This window comes from Falco rusticolus, chromosome 12 (assembly GCF_015220075.1).
Source record: "Falco rusticolus isolate bFalRus1 chromosome 12, bFalRus1.pri, whole genome shotgun sequence".
Classification (NCBI taxonomy): Eukaryota; Metazoa; Chordata; class Aves; order Falconiformes; family Falconidae; genus Falco; species Falco rusticolus.
Genome location: NC_051198.1, coordinates 13,951,339 through 13,975,492, shown reverse-complemented (window position 1 = coordinate 13,975,492; position 24,154 = coordinate 13,951,339). Strand labels below are relative to the sequence as shown.

Sequence of the window (24,154 nt, the reverse complement as noted above, 5' to 3'; positions counted from 1 at the left end):
ACACCAGCCCGAAGCTGGTGGCTCCCTCGGCCCCCTGGGCACACAGCTGGCTCATGCCCAGCCGGCTCTGACCAGCCCCCCAGGCCCTTTCCCACCTTCCCACCGAGCAGTTCCCAGCCCCTTGCCCCAGCCTGCAGCGCTGCCCAAGTGCGTGCAGCTGTGGAAGTCACTGAAGTAACGCAGCCAGAATTCTGCACTGCAGAAGTGCTTTCCTCTCAATTATCAAAAGTGTATTTAATTTCCAGAGTATTAAATCCCGTTTTTCATGCTGAGTTTCTAAAATATTATTCTTGTCTTTCAGACCGGAGATAGTTGTTCATATAAAAGTCACTGGGTAACTGAAGGATGCCAAACGCTGCTCGAAGTCTTTCAGCCAGCGCTCGATGGCAGAGGCAGCAGCCCACACCCGCCCGCACCAGGAGCGCAGCGGGGGGTGTGTGTAAGGGGTGCTGAAGGTGCAAGGCCAGGTTTCCAGAGCACCCCAGGACACCGCCAGTGGGAAGGATTTACAGAAGCAGCCCCGTTCCATGGGAGCCGGGTAGAGGTGCGCAGGGTACCCCCGGGTGCCAGCGGCACGCTCCGTCACCGCCGCGCGGGGCACCCACGGCTTCATTCCGCGCCCAGCTAAGCGACGCCCCGGCCGGGGACGCCTATGGGAGCGAACAGGCAGGGCTGACCCCGATCGGGGACATCCCCCGGCTCCGCGGACGGCCCTGCCAGGCGGCTGCCCGGCTGCGGGCGGAGCGGAACGCAGCACCACCCTCCCGCAGGCGCCGCTGCCACCTCCTCCTCCTCTTCCTCCTCCTCTCCCGACATGGCGGCCCCGGCGGAGCTCAGCGGCCTTACCGACGAGGCGGCCTACGGCGCCTGCTCGGAGCCGGATGCCAGCACGAAGGTGGGGCGGATGGGGGGGACGCGGGCGCCCCGGGTGCCCCTTTCCCCCGCTTTTTGCCGGGCGGACGCGCGGTGGACGGGAGGCGGCACGGGGCCGGGAAGGGTCCCGGCGTGCGGGGGGGGAGCGAAAGGGGGGGCCGGGGGCTGCCCTGCGGGGGCTGCCCTGCCGCTCGGGGAGCGCCGCGCCGCCTGTACCTCTAGATTTATGTACCTCTAGATATAAAAATTCCCCAAAACATCCCAAAGATATATATTTTTTAAATTAGGAGAGCCTTGTCATTACGTTTCAGTTGTTCTATGTCTGTCTTTTTAATTTTTTTATTTATTTTTAGCACACCTGTCAAGGCTGCCCTGCCATTCACTGTTAGCCACTTAGATGTTCCTTAGCCTTTGGTATATAAAATTATCCAGTGGCTTGAGGAAAACAGCCTTACAGAGTTGTAGGCTGGTTTTGCTGCCTAGGTATCATGGAGCTTGATAGAAGTTCAACGCCTTTGCAATGGAAAAATAAAAATAATGAGTTCAGGAGTTTAGCTTTATTCAAATTCTGTGCGGTGAAGCCCAATATGAAATATTCACGTGCCTGGTGTGCTTGCGTGCGGACTGGTTCATATGCAGCACAGCTCTGTATAAGAATGACTGATACCCTTTTTTTGATACCACTGATAATATAGATCTAATGATTCCAGTGGTGGTTTTGTTTATTTGTTTTAAATATTATGTTACAAGGACATATTTATTTAACACAAACCTGTATGTGTAGGAACAGGACAAAAGGTTTTATTTACACTTAAAGCAGTACTCAATTTGTTGCTTCTAAACCTGCTAGGTTTAGATTTGTAATTAACTGGCATCTTTGTTTATACCCATAACTAAATTCCGGTTGATGTAAAAATCCTAAATCTTTTTTCCCCACAGGATTTTTTGTTGCAGCAGACAATGTTAAGAGTAAAGGATCCTAAGAAGTCACTGGATTTTTATACAAGAGTTCTTGGAATGACGTGAGTAGAAGTTGTATGCCACAATGTTAGATTTTTCCTACTATTCTTCTGAAAATAAAAGGGTTTTGTTATTTTGATGTAATTATACTAATTGGTGTAACTACACAAACAGTGCTGGCCCATGAGCTGATGCCCAGCTGGACAGTCTGGCAGTCTTTGCAAACTCCCACAGCACAGTTAATGACTAAGCTGCAAATGAACTAATACTGGCCTTGACTAGAAATTTCTTTTTTTCTTAAATACATCATTAATTATCAGTGTACAACTTGCTTACTTCCTGTTCACTGAGCGTGCAGCTAACGGGTAACTTTTATGACAGTGCTTATACTCAGGAATCATTACCATAAGCCTTGAAATTAAGTTTTTTACTAGTTCTTGGAGGTGGCTTATGACCACCTCCGGTCATAGGAGACCAAGGCAATGGGAGCTGGAGACAAGGTCCAAACTCAGTCTCTTGTAGGAGGCAGATGCCCTGCAGTAGCCCAATACATTTATGCTAAGGCTCTTTGCATGTTCTTGACATGTGAAATTAATTGTTTTAAAACAAAATTCCAGCATATTTTTAACATTGAAATGAGTACAGACTAAAGTAAAATAAACTACTTCCACTTTAGTGAAGATGTGGGTGTAAGAAAAAAAAACCATAAATCTAGTAAGCCAAAAAGAAATTAACTTTGCATGCCTGCTTGTTCTGGTTAAACGTCCTACATAAAAATGTATACCTCAAGTATTTTTTAGTTGCTTAAAGTGTCACACCTGAAATGATTTTATTATTATACTAGTTATCAAAATTGTAAAAATATTTCATCTAAAAGTATGTTTGTTTTTAAACCTGCTGTGTTCTTAAACTTTGTCAGCAAGCTCCCCGTAATGAATAAGTTTCAAAGTAAATCTTTTTATTTCTTAGTGATATTTTAAAGCGAATAGACATAAAGATCTTCCTGAGGAAATACAGACAGGTAACAGAAAGGCAGCCTTAAGACATGAGCCTTTGTACTGGCTTTGCTATTCCGTTACTGATAGTTTGGCTTGTTAAGTAGCTGATTCTTCTCATTTGTGTAGGTTTGTAGTGTGTTCTGGAGTGTTTCTATTTGATAGTTCAAAACGTAGCTACTTTAAGATGTGGGTTACAGGCAGAAAGGCAAAAAATCAGTGATAATTGTCTCGTGGGGGAGGCATCTTGGTTTATTTGCAAGCTACCTGATGACCTTTATAAGTTACTATTGCAAAATAATTGTTGCCATTTAGCCTGCTTCAAAAATTTGACTTTCCTACTATGAAGTTCTCGCTCTATTTCCTGGCGTATGAAGATAAAAATGATATCCCGAAAGATAAAACTGAGAGAACAGCTTGGACATTCTCTAGAAAAGCTACACTTGAACTGACACAGTAAGTATTAATATAATGAGAGATGACATTTAGCTAACAGCGATTAAACAGAAGTGGATGAGTGTAAAACCTGTTGGATTGAATAAAAAATGTAATAATTACTGTGGAAACATCTTGGCTGTCATATAGCCTTAAAATACTTGGCAAGCTTAATCTTTGTCTTTTCAGAGCTCTTTCAAAGTGCTAGGAGAACAGTGGTACGTAAATATGAAATAATGCTTGCTATATTTTGTGTGTGCATGCTGTCTGCGTAGGGAAGCCACAGAATTTAGGAAAACCCAGTGTGGTTAGAGCTTTCTTTGGATCCCCAGAGCATCCTCATAACAGATAACTATTGCTTTTGGAATCTAATCAAAAGAGGTATTAAGTCAAAACATACCCTTCCCGTAAACAGGACAATTTGGTTAATGCTACTAATGATTGTAATTGCAGGAAAAATCTCCCAAATACCACGATGTCATGCTTAGCTTCAGGACCTACTACCCTCACTGTTTGTTCCCTAGTGATGGGTAGATAAACTGACTCATGCAGCACAGCCTGCTCTCTAGTCTGAATGAGACAGGAGTGTTTCTGACTGATTCGGAGGTAGAACCTGAATACTAGTGAAGGGCTGTGAACATGACTGGATTAGCTCCGAGACTATCACTAGGACCTGTGACTAAGGAAAATCTTGATAGTTTAATGAATACAGCCAACAGCTGAAATTCTCTGGTTTCTTAAGAGAAATCCTCCTAAGGAAACTGAACATTTAGGATTTGTTAATTTCAATGCTTTTCTTCAATATGTTATAATTGCTTCTTACAGCAACTGGGGCACTGAATATGATGAAAATCAGTCTTATCACAATGGCAATTCAGATCCCCGAGGATTCGGTAGGTCTTTAGTTTTTGTATTTGTAGTTTTTAAGCTTTGGTTTATTGTGATTACATTTTTTCCCTCATGTATTGGGGAAAATGGAGTTTCAGCTGTTTTTTTAGAAAGCATCTATATAAATTCTGTGCAAAGTTTATTGGGTAAGTATATGCTGTAGGTGTTTTTTTTTTTTATGAGAACCAGCAGAGAAAATATTTGAAGCCTGTATGGATGAAAAGACTTCTCCAGTAGGTTGCTTTGAAGAAAACATACTAGTACTAGGAAAGAAGGGAACTTGTATCTCATCCTTTATCGCTTTCAGCATGTATGCTTTGAAAGACAGTGAAAATAGGTAAACAAATGTGTTTCAGAGTAATGAGGCACAGTTATAAAGAATCTAATCCTTTGGCAAGCAAACACATGCTAATATTAACTACTGAATGAAGAATAATTGCTCTTGTGTATCTGATTATCACGGTGTTTAGACTGATTTGCATTTGGATTTCTATTTTATAATCCACTGACTACCCATTTTAAGCTAGAAGAATTTTGTTTGTAGCACTGAGGATAGTATTTATGTGACTCGATTTGATATTTTGAATGCTTGATAGGTCACTGGCTTGTGAAGTAAGTTTCGTATTCAGTCTAGCCGCTTGACATTTAAAGCTTCTGAATTGATTTGTAAGCTCAGGCCTTGCATAGTGCTAGTGTTAGTCTCTACAAGTGCAGCGTTGATGATAAACTCCTGGTACTGTTGAACTGAGCAAATGCAACAAAATGCTTTTACGTGGGCATGCTTGGAGAAAGGAAATACAGATAAAACAGTTTGATTGAAAATCTCATTTTCTCCTATTGAAAATCTAATATTCTCCTCTTAACTGGATGAGATAACTTTAAAGTTCCTGTTTTAAAAGGCATTATCAAAAAGCCAACTTTCTGAAGGAGTATAATGTTAATACCTGAAATGCTGGTTTTTTTCTGGAAGCAATGTTTTTCTTGTATACCGTTACATCTTATGTGGACTACAGCATGTAAACTTTTTGCACAACATGAAATGCTGAGCAAACTTTTTCCTGTAACGCCCAGCAATACTTACAGTGTACTTCACTCTTTTTACCTTGTTGCACAGGGCACATTGGAATTGCTGTCCCTGACGTCAATAAAGCTTGTAAGAGGTTTGAAGAATTAGGAGTGAAATTTGTGAAGAAACCAGATGATGGTAAGTCTTGATCAGAAATGCAAGTCAATTGTTTTCCTTGTTTTTAATATATTCTATATAGTAGATCTTCTGGGAAGCTGGGTAATACGTTTCTAGTAGTTGTCACTGCTCAGAAGGTGCTAGAACCAATTATCCCTATGCCTTCTTACACAGTGGGCAAAACTGGCAATAGATCCATCTTGATAACAATACTTAATCAATCCAGTTACATGTCTTCTATATGTAGTCTGACCTTCAGTAAAATTCACGTGCTCTGTTGTTATCATAGTTCACTGTGTATGCTACTGTATGAAGTTAGCGCAGAATTTACTTTGATGTGGATCAAATTCACACGTCGCATCTGTTTGGTGCTTTTCGTATGAAAATAAGATGATTCAGAAGACATAATTACTCCCACCCATTAAAACTGAGTAATTCTTAACTTTTCTAGCTACTCTCATTTAAATCTACCTAATGCCACCTACTAGCTGTTACCATTTTAACTGGTTTGTCAGCTTTGGTAGAAATAGCCTCACTAGTCTGTATCATATTTGACTTGTATAACTAGGTAAAAAATGTATAATGTGTAACTCGTATATCTAGAGGTACATAAACAAAGAAAGGCTGTGTCAAAGTAGCCTAAAATGCAGAAATCAGTGGTGAGGAGTCCTTCAGCTGGATTCTTTTTCATGAAGAGACCTCATGAGTTTTATGACTGATGCGTTCCAAAATGGACATCTAACACTCAGTAGCATGCACAAATCTGTGATACTTCTTCCTTCAGGCTATAGAAACTAGACTGTTGCCTGTACTAACGATGGGGGCTTTTTTAGTTTGGAAATAACATTAGTACATGAAGCTTCAGTTTACATATATTGGAACTGATCTGCTAGATTCCTCATTAGAAGAATAAGAACAAGTTAACTGAAAAGAGACAAGTGATTTTCTTCTTACTCACTGTGTTCTCAGCTGAAGCAAATGTAAAATTGTAGCTGAGAACTTAACTTGAACACAGATTTCTTAATTTAAGAAATTAACTTTTTCTAGCATTTTAGAGTTTCTGAACCCTTTTTAATTTGTTCAACACCTGTTGAACCCTGAGAGAGTTGAAGTGAGAGATCCTGACTTTCTGTATCACTGCACACTCTTAAGTATGTAGGAGGGGAAGCTTAGACTGTAAATGGAATACATCACAGGAAAGAACTCTGGAAGCGGTCAAGGGCCAGGGAGACAAAAAGCTGTTTTTTAACATTAAGAAATAAAATTGATGCAGTAAATGCCAAGGAGGGAGGAAGTTTTGGACTTCACATTTGGGTTTTGTGGAGCAGGCTGAGATACCTAATGTTAATTGTTTTTCTTACATTACTGGATCGAACATCTACTGTTCTCTCAGAAGTTTTTGCAGCTAGAATATATTGAGAGTTAGGTTGGTTCTGTTACAGTAATTAGCTTAATAAAGCAAGTATAATTAAAAGTGTGTGGTTAACACTTTAAGATAACAGGTTAAGCTCTGCTATCCTGATCTACTGTTGAAGACAACTTTTGGGAACCCTGTTTTAATGAGTAATATTTTTTCCAACAGTAATATTTAAAACAGTGCTGCCCTGCATTTCTGTGTTCTGTGAAGTGATGTAAATGTGTACTGTGAACCACACTGTGGGGGGAAACAGACAAAACCCAGGAACATAAAACTTCAGTGTGGACGCAGGAATGATGGGGTATGAATAGGGCAGGGGAACAAAGGATTTTGTACTGGCAAAGCCAGTTTAGGAGAATATGTCAAAGCATCATGGAGCACAAAAATATTTTTCTGAATTTAGAGGATGAACACTTTAGAGGGGCATATGCAGAAAATGTCAACCAACAGGACGTAGAATATCAGAGTGGCTTTAAACTATAGCTTTTTTTAGAGAAGGATTGACAGTATAGCATACAAAGGTCTAATGCTGGTTAAAACTTGATCTGGTTGTTTTCAGATTTAGCTGTCTAAATTTGAACTAATTCTCATGCAAAAGGAAAAGGAAAAAAAAATCCAAGTACTCATATTTGATGTTAACAACTAGTCATGTAGTCTTAACTTCATCTTTTTTTTTTTTTTTTTTCCCTAATAGGTAAAATGAAAGGACTTGCCTTTGTTCAGGATCCGGATGGCTACTGGATTGAAATTTTGAATCCTAAACACATGGTGACTCTCACTTAGTTCTAATAAAGTATATTGTATAAGAGATACACACTCTCAGCCCCCTGGAGAAAATTTGTAACAGTGTTTGTGAAACTCTCATGTAATGGAGAGGAATCAGTCATGTTCACACTCTCCTCTAAAGCTATCTCCTGGGACCTCACTGTACTTAAATTCCTTTTTTCTTGCCCTATGATGCCACTGCAATTAGTTTCCGATTAGGAATACTCAACCATTTTTTTGGAAGAGCGCTTACACAGATTCTCCTCTTGAACACTGATTATGTTAATATTTCAATAAACACTATCACAACATATGCGACCAGAAATTCACTGGATTTCATGCTGTTTAGATGTAAACTAACAAGAAAAATTCCTGTATTACTACTGATGAGCTTCAACAGGGAGGGGAAAAAAAAGCCCTTCAGAATATTCTTTTTTTTTTTTTTAATAAGTCAAAAGATCCTGAAGGCTTCATGCACTGTTTGTAGACTAGAAAATAAAATGTCAGGCTCACTTTGACTTGAGTAGTAGCATGTTTATGAAAGTCCTAATCTACTTAGTATTATACCAGGCAAAACTCTTTTAAGGGGCAGCCTTAAACAGCCTTGCCTGGAACAAGAAACTTTGTGGAGGCAATAAATCATCCAGCAGAAAGAATTCAGTCTTTCAGCTTCTGGCTGCGGATTGAGAGCCAGGATAAGAAGTCTCATAGTTGCTAACTTGCAATGATCCTTCTCATGTCTTCCAATAATAATTTCTGCTTCAATGAATGTCTGGAGCTATATTTAACTAAAATGCTCTTTACATTCTGCATTAGGAAATGAATCAGAAAGAGTATTTTAAACAACAGTTTCCTACTAGCAGATGTTTTGATCTACCTTCTCAAAATAAGTGATGGTTACTGAAATGGTACCTCTAGACAGCAGGAAAACGTAACATGTATTATGTTACACAGAGTATTTCACTTTACACTGTTTTCCGTTAGACAGTGGTAAACCATTACAAGCTTTGAAATCCTGTTGGTCGTTCCAAGAAAGAAAAAAACCCTCTGTCCCATCTTACTTTGGTTTGAGTAGCACTTAGCTCCTGCTAAGTCTTCGTTTATGTGACCTGAATAGTGTAACGGCATTGCAGTTTACTTCCAAATAAAGCATTGGTGAAAACTACAAAATAATTCTAAAGCAGTATGACTTGTTGCTTTGCTAGTTGTTGAATCCTAGATAACTGAAAGGCCATTGGTTTTGGTTTGTGGGTTCTTTTTTGAGAAGAAATCTGGGGATAAGAGTATGAATTGGGAGTACAGTAGTGAAGATAACTGTGTGACTTGATCAGCAGGATGTTTTAGTAACTTAACGATAATGTGCGGAGTTAATAATAACTGTCAACGATAATGTGCGGAGTTAATAATAACTTTCAACTTAACGATAATGTCTGGAGTTAATAACTTCCTGGCCTATAGGTTAAAACAGAAATGTAGAAAATACTGCATTTGATTTCTACTATGCTAATGTAGATTTTAATTACTTAAATGCCAAGTGTTGCTGTCCTGTCACCTTATCTGAAAAATCCTTAATTCTGCCTGCCTCATTTTAACAAGGTATTTTATATGGACTCATTAATTTTACAGTTCCACATGAAAAAATATTTCATAAAACTTAATCCAAGATAATTTTGTTTACTCTTGGAAATGAGTAAAATAGATTATATGCTTCATCTGAGCCTTAGGTGTTAGAAAAAGCAATGCGAAAACTATTGCTCTGCTTAATACCACCTACGGATGTGCAAGCAATCATAAATTCATTGGAAGGTAGACATAGTAACTCAAAAGATAGTCTTTTTTCAGTTTCCTGTTTGTTAGGGAAGCAACCCCGATATTTCAAATTGTCATTTGTATGATATTTTCTGGCTGGTCTCTACAGTATCTACAGATACTGTGTTTTAGGTGGTGCCTTGTCAGTGTTATTCATATAGAATAGATTCTTTCCCTTCTTGAATATTTTCCAGGTTGCCTTTTTTCTACAACAAATAAACACTGTTGGTTCATGGCTCCAGTCTCTATTTCTACCCTCCTATACTTCCAGAATTAATACCTAGCCTGTTCCTTGTCTTGTGCCTTGTGTGGTTGATCAGTTTCCCGTATGTTAGGTCATTTTTAGCAGGGCCATATAGTTACCACTGTGTGGAGTGAGATCTGAGTTAAGTGAGCTGTCTTAATAGCAGTCACCACATGATCTCACAGTCCTCTTCCTCCCAGATGTGGGGCTTTTGACATTGCACACCCTGCCCCAAGCAGGCTAATTCAGCTTAATAAAGTAGCAAAGATTTTTCTTGAGTGCTGTTGGTTTTATGCCAAGTTTATTAAGCAGAAATAAGGAGCCAGTTTAAGGCTCCTTAATTTCCTGAATGAGTAAAGCTGTTAGTTTTAGCAGAAGGGTTGGCTCAGCTGACTTATGAAACCTCACCCTACTTTTAAAAAAAGGTACACAATATTGCAGAACACCTCACAGCAGCAATTAAGAGAAGTTCTAATTTGAAGACCACTGTAGCATAACTTTAGTATGTTATCTTCTGAAATTGGTAGGATGAGAATAGGGCCAAGAAGCACGAGAGCTACACCCATGAGACAGAACAGTCAGTTGATTCCAGCTTACGTAGGTTTTGATGGCTAAACTGTGTTTTCCATATACATCCCTTCTGATGCTGGTGTTCTGAAGTAGGAACTTAAAATCAAGTAAAACATCTGAAGCACAAGTGCTAACTACACTTATAATTCAGAATCTCTCATTAGATTGTGTGAGTATAAAAATTAGTTAGACTAAGTGACATTGTCTAAAACTTTTTCTGTCAATACAGAGGTATCATCTAAAGCTTTATGACCAAACCATTGGCAAGGAAAGTCTCAACATTTTACAAGCATGTAACTTCATGTTTTATCAACATGCGGTGTTTCATTCAGACTTCGCTATGCTTCAAAGTACAGGTGTGACTGGAAAAGCTATTGACCCAATTGTATGGAATCCAGTAATTAAAACCGGGATAGTTCGTAAATCAGATGAGTAAGTCAAAGGGTGTGCATGGTTAGTTCACTGGGTAAGTACATGAGGAGCAGCAGGCTATTGCTGAAGGTTCTCTGCTTAGTACTCAAATCAAAGTTACTCTAAGCAAGTTTGCTAAGCTTGGGATAGCTCTTGGTTTTTTTTTTAGATGCTTGACAAAAATGTACACAATGTGATAGATGCTGGGCTAATAAACAGGGAACTAGTAAAAACCCACTGGGATCGACAAACTAGTTACATTATTATCGTGAAATGGGCAAGGTATGTTTTTCTTACAAAAACAAAATTACTGCTGCTTGCCATACTGAGAACTAATCAAAACCCATATTTTCTGTTATGAAATCCAAGAACAGACTACTACAGAAAAACTTAGTGATTCTTGTAGCCTGCAAAAATGTTAAAAGATTTTAGATGTACAAATTAGTGAAAAATTATTTTAAATTCTCACTGATTTTGGACAACGCAATTTTTACTTCTTTCGAGGCAACATTTAATTTCTGCTAACTAAAGCATGGAATTAAATAGCATGTAGCACTTTGCCACTCAGAGGGCCTAACTGTAGCTTCATGCAGCACAGCAGAAATTAATGGTCACGCAGAGACGAGCCCGTGCTCCCCTCGCAGAGGCCTCATCCCGCTTGGCGAGGGCCCGGGAAGCGGCCCGTTACACTTGGACAACGGGAACGCGTATTGTGCACGCAGCCCAGGAACAGCAGGTGGGAGCAACGGGGCAGGTGAAACATCAGCTGCCGTTTGGCGAGGGCCAGGCAGGTAACTGTCCCCGCCGCCTGGGCCGGTGCCCGGTCCCTTACAAACGCGGGCATCGCTGCCGGGGCGACTGCCGCCTGCGAGCGGGCGGGCGCAGCCGTGAAGGGCCGGCGCAGCGCCCCCGGTTCCCCTCCTCGCGGGGCGCGCGCAGGGCGGCTCGCCCCTCACTGCCGCCGAGGCGGTGCCGGCGGGCAGCCCGGCCTCCCAACCGCCCCGGCACTGCGGCTCCCCCAGCGAAGGCGCCCGCGGCCCCGCCCAAGCGCTGGCTCCCGGCCCGGCCCGGCCCGGCCCGGCCCGCGGGAGCCGCTCTGCCGCCGGCCGCCCCCGCTCTGCAGGCGGAAGCGGAAGGCGGGCGCCGCGCGGGCGGAACAACGGAAGCCGAGGCGAGCGCGCGCCGCCGCCGGACCCGCTCCGCGCCCTTCCCGCGGGTGCTGGCCGACGTCAGCACGCAGGAGGACGGCCGCGGTTGCTAAGTGGCGTCAGCGCGCTGGTTGACGTAGAGACAGCGGCGGGGCAGGGGGTGGAGGCCTCGTCGTCGGTGGGGCCGGTGAGTCCCGGGGGAGGGCGGCGGTCGGGCGCGGCTCAGCGTCCCCGCATCCCCGTCCCCCCTGCCGAGCGGGATCGCGATGAGTGGGCGGCGGCTCCTAGGCCTCCCCCGCGGCGGGCCCCAGCCCCTCGGCGGCCGGCCGGTGTGCTGCCGCCGGGGGCTCCCACCGGCAGGGCGACCCGGGAGCGGGCCGAGGCGGCGCCGACCGCCGGGAGGCAGCGGGGCGCATGAGGCGATGAGGGGCGGCCACCCGAAGCGGCTTTCGGCGAGGCGGGGGCAGCCCGCGGGCGGGGTCGTCTCCCGGCGTGGGGTGGGGGGCGGCCCCGGTTTCCCCGGGCGCGACCTTGGGCGGTCGCTGTCGCTTGGCCGCGCTCTGCCCCGGCGCTGTGAGGCGCCTCGCGTCTGCCGTCCCCGCCGCTTGGCCGGACTCTGTCGGGGCTTTTTCTGAACGTTTCCCTATATTAGTTCAGTATTTTGACCCCTCGATAGCACGTACGGTATTTTCACAGGTTCTTCTACGCTCTTACTACTTAAGTAGTTACTTAAGTAGCAAGTTACGCCCTGCCGTGATTCATTGGAATTACTTTCGACTTAGAAGAAGCTGTCATATTATCAGACCTAAAAAAAATAAATAATGTGATGTTAGCTTGTAATCTTGCTTGCCCAGCGATGCTCTTTGCTCGCGTTGTTTTTAAAGCACAGCACAGAGAACCCTGACAAAGCCCCGTGCTGGAATCACTTAATTTTCTATGTGTTTTAAGATTTAATTTGAGCCTGCTAACAATGAAGCTGTATTTCACACATCTTCTGTTATGAATCTGTAAGTCAGGTGCTTGAAGTATACTGTTCTGTTGGGATCTGTTCACTCAAAAATAAAACAAACCAAAAAAAAAAACCCAACAACAACACCAACCCACAAGAGTTTCCATAAATGGCTTTTGCATATATTTTAGTAGTATAAGCCAACTTGATAACATACATTATTTGTAGGAACAAATATTTATATATCACATGTTATTCTCTCACACCAGGAGATCTTTGTTGTCACATACCTGTTTTCAGTTTGCTGGATTAAGATGTGGTTGCTTTCCAGTTTATGAGACTACCTAAAAATGCTTTTTTTCTTCCTTTTCTTCCCTTGTTCCCCTGAACATATACTTTAAAGAGAGTAGAGTGTTGTTTGTGAGAGAATTCATAGATCAAGGTATCGTCTGTTTAGCAAATTAAATAAAGTTTATTTTTCCTGCTGGAGGGTATGATGGAAAGAATAACAATAATTTATACTTGCTGAGAGAGACTCATGTTGGTTATGTATTTAAACAAATAAAGCCTCTATATTTCTGTATTTCCTCACCCTACAGTTTTGTTTTGTTTTCCGGTTTGCAAAATTAAAGGCTTGCACGGGAGAAAGACCTGCAGCTGCCTTAAGTACTGTGAAAAGAACAACCACCAAAATCAAACAAACCCCCCAAAACCTTTAGCTAGGCAAGAACACTCAGGGAACACTGGATGTGTAGGAAATAAAATGCGTATGATAGAGTTTGTATAGACCTGGTTTAGTTAGAACACCCATGTAGGAGAATGGTATTCTCAGGGACGTTAATATCAAGAATGTCAGGATGAAATTTTTGTGGCTTACAATGAAAAAATGAATGGCAATATGTTACCAACTATTTTGATGGTTAAAAAATGAAGGGTCAAAATTAAATGGTGATGCCTTTAAAACAAAAATTCTAATGCTATGTTCTAACGTTGTTAGAAGTTTTCCCATAGAATGGAGGGTTTTTTTAAAGAATTTATTTCCACAAAAATTTTAACTGAGAAATACACATCTCACTCACCTTTGCCATAGGCTACGTGCCCCGGTTTCTAATGGTATATATTTCATGTGTTGTTTCAGGAAATGGTACAGTTGTTGCTGTGCAGCTGGATGTTGTTGAATAGCGTTTCTATGAGCTTGCTGTTCAATCTATCTGCTGTTCAGAATGGCGAAGAACCCTAATTTTCAGGAAGCTGGTCATCTGCCTACCAGCTACATCCACTGTAGATCTTCAGACAGCTTTAGTGGTGAGTGGACCAGCACGTTTTCTTGAGACTTTAACTTAAAGGTTTAATTGTATGCAGTTTTAACCAGGTTGTATCAAGTGCATTAATGCCTATTTTATAGGTGTGTTAATAAATAATCTGCATTTAGTGTGTTGTTCCTTGTACCTAGCTAAACTTACTCCTCCTCTTCTATCAGAGGAATATGTCTCTGAGCAGAATGTAAAATGTTAGCGCTAGAACATTTAAGTAATGGGAATGTGTGTGCAGATGAGCAGTGCAGGACTTCCCATATGCTTTAAGTCAAAACATTTGGTACTAAATCGTTTTTTAAACTGCTGTGATTCAATGGTGTGTTTATTTACCATTAAGGGGACTTAACATCTGCTTTCCTTTTAACGTTAGGGATGAAACTTACAAGTTCTGTGAATTTCATTTACTTGGCCTTTCATTCTGTATGTTTACACTTGTACTGCATTGATTTTGTTATTATTATTATTGGATACTAAGTATCAGAATAAGTGTTTTTATTTTCCTTTTGTTACAATTTACATTCTGTTACATTGTTACAAAATTCCTAGTCAGTTTCATTACAGTTATTTAGAAATACAAATAAGCTGCTTCTGTAGGCAGGGTTCCAACAGGCTGAAAGTGTTTATTTGGGTTATACTCAGTGTATGTTGAAATATTTACTAAAAATACCCGTTTCCTGAGAAGTTATCTTGTTGTACCAGAATTATGAAAATGAAGTATTTTTGTATAAATGTGTATATCCGTTAAAAAACCAAACCATATGACTTGAAACAATTTCATGTTTATACAGTAGCCTTACTGTCATACCGTCTTCTGGGAGTCTACTGTTAACAGAAAATGTAATTAAAGTAATATTTATCTGGAATTTATTTAAAGCCCAGAAAAACATTTTATGAAGTAGTGAATTATAAAAAATTGAAATACTACTCAAATCCCTTCCAGTCAACTGAGAACCAGTTGCTATTTCTAAATAAAATAGTGGTGTAGGAGAATTATATTTAAGAAAATTTCCTTTGTGTAATTCTGACAAAATCTGTATTATCTTGCCAGCTGCAACTAGATGATGTAAGGAATGGAATGTTTCAAGGGTATGAAATTATTTGCTCAGTGTTCTTAATCCAGGCTTATTTCATAAAATTTAAAATTCTATGAATAGTCTGTTCACTTGCCTTTATTTCTAAAGTATCAATAGTGTTACCAATTATGTAGACAGTTTTCACTTATTTTATATATATAAAAAATCAAAATAATTCATGAAAAATGTCTTAAATTCCTTTTTCTCTGCCTGGTATAACAACAATTCCTCCATGTTTCATTGAAACAGCACTGCTTTTCAGAGAGGATGTTTTAGTCATAGCCCAAATGAGGGAGGGAAGTGACTGAGTACTGGTCTTTATTGCAGCTTTGGTATGAGAGTTGTTTAGCAAAGATGTCATTGGGGTTTTGCTGGTGTTTCTGCATTTTTTAGATCATGTTTTCGATGCTGTGACATGTTACAGATTACTTACTAAAAAGAAATATAGCAAGCTGAAAACTGAAGGGGGAGGGGGTGTTGTTTTTCTAGCCATGACACACATTGTGTAATACTGCATATTGCCTTATGTAATAAATACAAGGCCACATTTTTCATGAGCTCTCTGTTGAAGATGGCCACCAAGAAGCCTGTCTTCTGATAGAGTCTTGGACAGAAGTGATTTGTATGCTTTCAGACTTAACAGATGCCTTTTGAGATTATGGTAGCTTTGGTGGTGCCTCAGACTCTGAGTACTGTTTTGTTTTGTTTATTTCTGTGGCAAGAACAAAGCTGCAGCAGCTGACTCCTGAAACAGCTAATTAGCTCTGAATACCTCCTGGAAATAGGTTATGGTGCTGGCAAAAGGCTTGTAAATGGCTTGGCCTTTTTTTCTCAAGTTAAGTATCCTTTGCTAGGAAGAGTGAACATCTGTATTCTCTGAAAAGGTGATGCTGTTTAATGACACAAGATGCCAGAGGGATCTTCAGGAAGGGTTTTGCCAAGCTCCTGGCAGCAGCCATCTTTTTTTTAATCATAAATAATGCTTTGAGTTGCAACTAGAAAAATACATGTTTAGCTATACGGGGAAGTTGTGAGCACATAGCACCTTGCCACAACTGCAGTATATTACTTTTTACTTCCTCAAACAAGTAATGTGCCGATCACTTCAAAGCCTGACTGAATTTGTACCATTAGCGAATCCAGTCTGGGGAGATCTGAAGTCACGCATTGTTTGATTCTGTATTTTAAAGGGACTGCTCTCACTGGGCTGCTTTATAAGGAAAATCCACAATACAGATGAAACTTGCATTGGGAATGCATAGTAATAAATAAATGAGTTTGAGCCCTTCTTCAATATAGTAGTGTTACTCACAGGAAACATATAAGGCATGTACATAGTTTCATAAAGTTCCAGTTTCCAACAGTGCGTGTCATTCAAGCTTTTGAAAGTCTCCTCAGCCCGAGGTTTTTAGCCATCTTTTGAGGCCTGTATTCCCTGTGACTAGTGCGTTCTTGTTTGAGACTGACAATTTAGAATAGTACATTGTACTAGCAATTTGGAGAGCGTTAAAGATCAAAACAGATCTGTTTTGCAGCTTACACACAGGGATTTCTAAATTTCTACTTTCACCGCTTGCTGTAGACCAGGGTCCTGATGTTCATAAGAACTGGCACCATCAGCTTATTAGCAAGTGTCCACACTTCAGACTTTGCCCTCTTCTATTCACTGATCCTTGTTTAGTGAGAGGTTTATGTACCTTGGAGAGGGAAGTGTCATTTTGATTTTATTTATTTAACCTGAAATGGAAACAATTTTCCCTTTAACTTTTCACCCTATTGGCATGTGCCAACAGCCACAGCTACTGGAAGCAAACTTTGTGTGCAGCTGGTGGCATTCCCTTATCTTTACCACTTTTAGAGTCTGTTTTTATGCAGACAATACCTGCTCTTATTTTTTAGAGGTAAGAGTGGATGAAGGAAACAAAGAAGAAGGATGGAGGATTTTAAAATTAAAATGTGCTTGTACTTGTACATGTGTGAAGTATCATACATCAACTTCCCTAATAAATCAAAATGGGAACTAGCAGAAGAGAGATGGTACAGAGTTGCTTGATAATGTGCACGTAACTTGCACATAGTTGGGTTGCCTGACTATTGTGAATGAAGATCAACAACAGCAGTTACAGATGTGTAAGATACAGAAGTCTTGGAGGAGTACTGGGGCTTGAGATTTGCAGCTGAATAACAAATACATCCTTTTGTTTGCTCTTTTGGTGTAATAAAAGGCTTTATATTTTGAGGGCATTTAAAATTTACTATTGTTTATAAACTTTAAAATAATAATGTTGTGGTAAATATCTGAACTCTTCAGTGCAGAGTTGTCTTAGCTAATTGTGAATTAACCAGTGCAAATAGAAGAAACGGTCTGTTATTATGAAAAACCATAAAATTTATTTTACTTTCACGTCAGGGTAAGAATAGTGGCTGCACGGTATTCTGTCTCCATGGTTAGGCTGTCTGCTGTATCTCAGCCAGTAATGCTGGTTCCATGCTGTAATGGCTACATACCAGGGGCATGCAGCTTCTGGTTCAAGTAGCAGAAACAACCTGAGGAAAGCTGGGGGCTTGTTCCCTTTTCTGCTGTGATCTGTATTATCAAGTTAGTATGCTGTATTTTTCTCAAATCTTATTTTCTTATTTTTATCTACCTATTTCTATCATTAAACTAAAGTAATATATTTTAAAGTTCTTTGGGACTGTTTCTCCAGTATCTTGATTTTGGGTTAAGTATTTCCAGGTGTTAGAAAAGTGCAAATAATACCTAACCCCATATGCGTGTGTGTTCTTTTCTTTTTTGGGGTAGAAATTACTGGAAACAGATGTGTATTTTCTCATAATACTTTAAAAATATAGCTTAAAAATGCATTCGGATCATGAATATTTCACTTGAAAGATTAATGTGTTAGCTGTGTGCAGGGTATGGCCTCATCATTTTCCTGCTTCTCATGCTACACCATCTTTCTTCGGGTTGTGCCTATTTTGAAAAGTGGCTAGTCATTGGGGCACAGAAGGTGTCTCTGAAAATATGAATGATTATTATCTAAAATAGCCAGCCTCTTTTTAGTTAAAAGTAAAACCAAAGTGTAACAATAGAAGCTGATTTAAGACCTAAATTCTCCTGTGGATACTTTTGCCACTGAGACTACAGAAAGCCTCTGTTGCTGAAATAAACCAAAACGAACAAAACTAAAATCTCTAGTGAATTAAGAAGCGACACAGTAATTCCATAGGAGATATGACTAACGCATTACTCTGTTGTATGTTAGTGGACAGCCTTCTACTTTTATGACTGAGAGGGTTTAGGGGGCTTATTTTCTTATGTATATGAGGGAACAAGAAGGTGTCGAGAAAACTGAGTGGAAAGGGTAAGAAAATTGCATTGTACATTGTAAAGCCTTGCTCTCTGACAGACTTTGTCTGTTATTTATTAAAATTTGTCCTGATTGTTTATTTTCTCCCGTTTCTGGAAAATTGATTGAATTCTGCAAGAACATTTTTCACTTGTCACTGATTTTGGTAGAGACTTGGGAGTTAAGACTATGTTTAATCGGTCTAATTATTTTTCTTTATAGTTTATGTACATTTTAATTCAGATAAAATTGCTTTATAAAGGTAACTAATTAAAATAATCTATTTTTTAATTCCTTTTGTTGAAATCTTTTTATTTTAAATAAATGGATTGACAGAACAAGGTGATAGAATTCTCTGCAATATTTTGTCGGCTAGAATTGTTGATAGAAGCTGCATCAAATCTTGTTATAAATGAACTTCAATAGAAAACCTCTTGATTTAATTTTTCTTGTAATATATGGTAACTTACACTAGTTGCTTTTTTGGTAATTGCAGCTTGATCTTTGCTATTTTTTAATATTTGTGCCCTCTGTGATACTGGTTGTTTTCTCTTTCCTTCTAGGCTACCAGTATCACCATCCCTCCAAGATGAGTAACAGCCATCCGCTTCGTCCTTACACAGCTGTGGGTGAGATTGACCATGTTCACATTCTGTCAGAGCATATTGGCGCTCTGATGAATGGGGAAGAATATAGTGACGTTACCTTTATTGTGGAGAAGAAACGTTTTCCGGCACACAGAGTGATCCTGGCTGCTAGGTGCCATTATTTCAGGTGAAGTATGGCTTTTTGTCGGGCTGGCAGGAAATTTTCATGCAGATAAGATAAACATTGTTTCTCTATGAACTTTTCAGGGTGTAATCATCTGTCCATTGAGTGTGACCTTTTCTGTGTGAATGTTTCCCAGCACTTCAAATCATTGTGTCCAAATATAAAAAGATAAATACCATGTCATGATGTTACTCTTTTGACCTTCATTAAATTGGATTTTGAAGGTAGTTTCGCAAATTTAAGAGAAAGATAACTTCAGAACAGGAAAGTTCTGCTGTAAAATTGGTTTGATTTCTCAGAGTATGGATGTTGTGCTTCTATGGATTATACTCAATTAGAAAATTTGATTTTGATGCGTTGGAATTGAGTGTTTAAAGAGGTCTGGCTGATGCAAGTTAGAACATATATCTTAAACCTAGGAATAATACTAATCCAACTTTTTTAAGAGATGGGCATTTTTCACTCTAGATGGAGTTAATAAACTTCCTGCTAATCTTCCAGTTAATTTTGTCAGAGTGATAAGCTAATAACTAAACTGAAGTGTTAATGCAAATTGTGTTCAGACTGTCTATCATATTTAACAAATAATTGTGAGTACTTTGATTTTTTTTCCAGATTCAGGATTTCATCAGAGTTGCTATGTGCTGGGTTTACAGTAAGAAATAGAGGATCAACAGGATCAAGAAATCCTGATATTTGTTAATCTGCCACTGCTGTTACAGTGGCAAACTATTTTTCACTTGCTTTCTGAAAGTTTTTAATTTTTTTCTTTCTTGCTGATTTCACTATATTAAAAAAAAATAAGGTATGAGAATCATATCTCAGTTTATGCTTCACAAGCTATTGTTCAAAGTAGAGATGGAGCAGTTGTGTAGAATAAAACCATGATGCATTAGAATATTATTCCTGTGCAGCTGCTTTCAGAGCAGAGCTGCACTTTAAATGGCAAGTAGAAGGGGTTTTCTTTTGTAGATTCTTAAACCATCTTCCCTTTTATTCCCCTGGCTGTAAATAGTAATTTATTCCTTTCTCTTTCTATTTTTTGCCTGTTTTTTATTAGGATATAAATTTCTCAAATTTTATCTTCCTTATAGAGCATTGTTGTATGGTGGAATGAGAGAATCTCAGCCTGAAGCAGAAATCCCTCTTCAGGACACCACTGCAGAAGCATTTACCATGCTGTTGAAATATATTTACACTGGTCGTGCTACGCTACGAGATGAGAAAGAGGAGGTTCTCCTAGACTTCCTGAGCCTGGCACATAAATATGGGTTCCCAGAACTGGAGGATTCCACATCTGAGTATCTTTGCACAATACTTAATATTCAGAATGTCTGTATGACATTTGATGTTGCCAGTCTTTACTCCCTTCCCAAATTAACTTGTATGTGCTGTATGTTCATGGACAGAAATGCGCAAGAAGTGCTCTCCAGTGAAGGCTTCCTGTCACTTTCTAAGGTATATCTTTTGTTTGCATTTTTTCCCTGCAGGAATGTTAATTTTAATCTGTGTACATCTTCATGATGAAATCCTAATGGGGAAACCAAATGCAAGTTTACATGCTAGTTAAGAGGTATCATGTTATACTGGTAAAACTGTGACAGTTAGAAATGTTCACAGTTCAAGCCAAGCTGAACTGCAGATCCTGGTGATCTGTGCTGAATGGTTTAGCATTTAATTTTGACCAGTCAGTATAGCTGAATAAAGTAAATCTGATGGAGTATTCTAAAAGGTGGGAGCAGGCAATCAAATATTAATTTGTCTTTTTTCATCCGTTCTTGAAATAATATAATTTGGCTTCTGAATGCTACCCAGGGGATATAAAGCAAAGATTTGAAGATAGTAGAAGATACTCTGTTCTGTTAATTTCTTGACATGGGCTGCCTCAGTGACGGGTGATTTTCTACTGTGTAAGCTAAACCATTCTGGAGGTTGCTGTGATTTATATTGCTGATTGACATCATGTTCTGAAATTGCATAGTATATGTTGTTGCTGGGTGGTTTGTACTTTGTGTGTGTTGGTTTTGTTGTAGTGAGATGTGTAAATATTTGTGCCTGAGTCAAGCTATGCTACGACATGAAATTTTCCACTTATGCTGGAGTGGCCTTTGAGCTGGACATAATAGTGAAAGAGTGTTTTCAAGTGGTGTTCACATGAAGTAGCAGAGCATCTTGAATGAATGATGGTTTAATTATTATTTTTCTTAAAGTGTTTTCAGTTGAAAAGCTGTGATGGGTCAGTTCATTGAATAAGGCAACACTCTGCTGACTTACTAGTTGTGTAGGGAAAAAAATGTTCTGTTTTTTTTTTTTTCTTTACTGTGCTCTTTCAGATGCAGTTTGTTAAATCTGAGCTTTTGAGAGCATATTATCAATACAGAAATTAGCAAACATTATTCATTGGGAAGCATATAGCCAGTCCTGGTATATATACGAGAGATCTATCCTTTTCTTGGGCAAACTTTAATTATTCTGCTAGCTAAGTGACAATCAAAAAGCTGTTCAGATCTTTTTGTTCTCATTTTGCAGTCAGTGGGTTTTCTGCATGAGTAAGAGCCACTGAAGTTTTTACCTGCTGATTCCAAATTGGTACCAAAAGAGAGAGAGAGAGAAAGAGTCAGGGGGTGGGAATCTCGGGTAGTAAGAAATGGTTTAAAAAGGCAATTCCAAGCCTATTTTTCTTATCAGTGTTCTTATGCCAGCCTAGGTTTAAAGGAATGCTTTGAACTGTACTACCAAATCCCCAAATCACTACTTAAATTGTAAAGTAAATTCCAAAGTAAATTTGAAGTAGTAACTGGGATTAAATTTATTTGAATAGTTCTTCACATTTCAAGTCTGACTTATTTCTCCTAGTGGTTTTGCAATGTTACCTGTTATTTACATGATGAATTCTAGAATTCTTGCATAAGTAACTAAAGCTACAGTTTCAGTTAGTTGCTCCTTTGGAGATTATTTTTAATGACTACAAGTTAAAATACCTGTTAATTTTTGCCTTATTTTAACTCCCCTTTTTTTAAAAAATATATTTAATTTTATTTCTCTTAATTTTCCTTTGTTGTTTTTTCCCCTGTTTTTTCTTTTCCAGGCTGCTCTTCTAAGTATTGTATTGAGGGACTCATTTGCAGCTCCTGAGAAGGACATTTTCCAAGCTTTGATGAATTGGTGTAAACATAACCCCAAGGAAGACCATGCTGAAATCATGCAAGCAGTGCGTTTGCCACTAATGAGTCTAACAGAACTACTAAATGTTGTAAGACCTTCTGGATTGTTGTCACCTGATGCCATCCTAGATGCCATTAAGATCCGTTCTGAGAGTCGGGACATGGACCTCAACTACAGGGGCATGTTAAGTAAGCATCAAGTTTTATGTATGCTTGTTTGTTTGTTTTCTTATTTAATGATTTTAGTTGTCTGAAGGACATGGTTAATTTGTGTGTTGAAGTTTTATCTATTGTTACGTGTTTTAAAAGGTTTACTTAATGAAATATCTTACTATATACTGTTCTTGATGTTTTGTTCCTCAAATAATATTAGTCAACATACTTTGCTGCTTTGTATCTCAGATATTGTTCAAACATGAATGTTGTAATAACTGTGTTTTCCTGGAGGAAGTACTATTTCAATAGAAAAACATTTGCAAAAACATTAAAAATAGAAATTCATTGGCTGTGGGATATATGATACTTAAATTGTTTTATGTTGATGGTGACTTTTCTGCTTCATGGAGATTTTCATCTTTTCTCCACTACTTTCGATTTTTCTCTTCCTCTCTACATGCTTGCCCAAATAGTATAAACCAATCTTCCAAAGCCATATTAATGGAAGTCTAAAAAGTGAGAGAAGCCTTTTGTTTTACTTTTGTCTGTGCTTTCTGTTAGTTCAGCAAGAGTATCTAGCACTGAGCTTTAGAAAGATACTGTTAGTTTGCTGTCTAATGGGTGATTTTTAGAGAATATTGGCCCCGCAGCAAAGAATAAAGTTGAATGTTTGTGGTTTAACCTTTTCTAAGAAGAAAATGAACTCTATCCCAGCCGAAACCAGGACTGCGTTCTTTGAGAGTGCACTGTAGTCAGTCAGGTGTGATAAGCCCTGAAAATAACTGCTTGCTTAGAACTGCATCTTCCCTTTGTTCTCTGTCTGAAGTTAGATACTGATATTTAAACATATGAGTTTAATATTAGGATATTGTTAAGAGTCTTGTCATGCAAGACATTCTGTTGACGGTGCAATAGATCAATTTGAAAAAAGTTAAATGATATCTTCTGACTTTTTCTGCATATTCATGTCTCAATAATAATATGCTTTTAATCTCAAAGCTTCTAGCTTTGTCAAAATTGCAGCTTTTTAGAGAATCAAATCTCTGTGTTGTTTTAGTACTACTTCAGGCTCTTGGGACTTCTTGTGGAGACATTGACACCACTTGCAATTTCACAGTTGTGCATTTGATGGTTTTATGTAGTAGTACTACAATATAGTTAAAATTTTACCACTTCAGATTCCATTCTTTAGATGTTAAACTTCACATCCTGTTAAAATTGATGCTTCTGTTGCCAACCTGCCAGAAGAGTTCAGGGGCAGCTTTTCATCATTTAACTTTCAGATCGTGTTTTCTAGTGTCTCTCCTCAAACAAGAATGTTAAAAATATCTTCTTAACAGGCTGGTTCATCAATGTATTGTTTTGTAGTTGGAGTTAGGGATCATTATCCCCAGTTATCTTGATGGAAGATCTGTTCCTAGGATGTAACAGGTTTATTACTGTGGAACTATGGCATAAAATCTTGCTTCACCGTGTTGGTTCAGAGCCCAGGTAGCCAAAAGTTTTCTGTCAGGTTCATTTAGCTTTGCAGAGTACGAGAAGCTTGTATAGCTACCAAAATACCTTGCACATATACCACTTTGCACATTCATGATGCATCCACATCTTGAACATTTTATGTGATTTTTAGTTTCTTTCCACTTAAAAAAAGCCCCCCAAAACCCCACCACCACAAAC

The 24,154-nt window shown here is 39.3% G+C and overlaps 2 protein-coding genes across 2 annotated transcripts in view; both read left to right on the top strand.

The window, feature by feature from the left end:
* Nucleotides 1–763: 763 nt before the first annotated feature.
* GLO1 (glyoxalase I) lies at nucleotides 764–8,689 on the top strand. The gene is made up of 6 exons (XM_037405084.1): nucleotides 764–895; nucleotides 1,813–1,895; nucleotides 3,144–3,284; nucleotides 4,089–4,156; nucleotides 5,266–5,355; nucleotides 7,446–8,689. The coding sequence occupies exons 1-6, from the start codon at nucleotides 815–817 to the stop codon at nucleotides 7,532–7,534; spliced, it is 552 nt and encodes a 183-aa protein (XP_037260981.1). The 5' UTR covers nucleotides 764–814; the 3' UTR covers nucleotides 7,535–8,689.
* Nucleotides 8,690–11,704: 3,015 nt separating this feature from the next.
* The window catches only part of BTBD9 (BTB domain containing 9), a 118,243-nt gene continuing 105,793 nt past the window's right edge, over nucleotides 11,705–24,154 (top strand). The window contains exons 1-5 of the mRNA XM_037405083.1: nucleotides 11,705–11,885; nucleotides 13,786–13,952; nucleotides 18,950–19,160; nucleotides 20,252–20,615; nucleotides 22,246–22,510. Of these exons, the coding sequence (XP_037260980.1) occupies nucleotides 13,871–13,952; nucleotides 18,950–19,160; nucleotides 20,252–20,615; nucleotides 22,246–22,510 (922 nt within the window). The 5' untranslated portion in view covers nucleotides 11,705–11,885; nucleotides 13,786–13,870. The remainder of the gene's footprint in view (nucleotides 11,886–13,785; nucleotides 13,953–18,949; nucleotides 19,161–20,251; nucleotides 20,616–22,245; nucleotides 22,511–24,154) is intronic.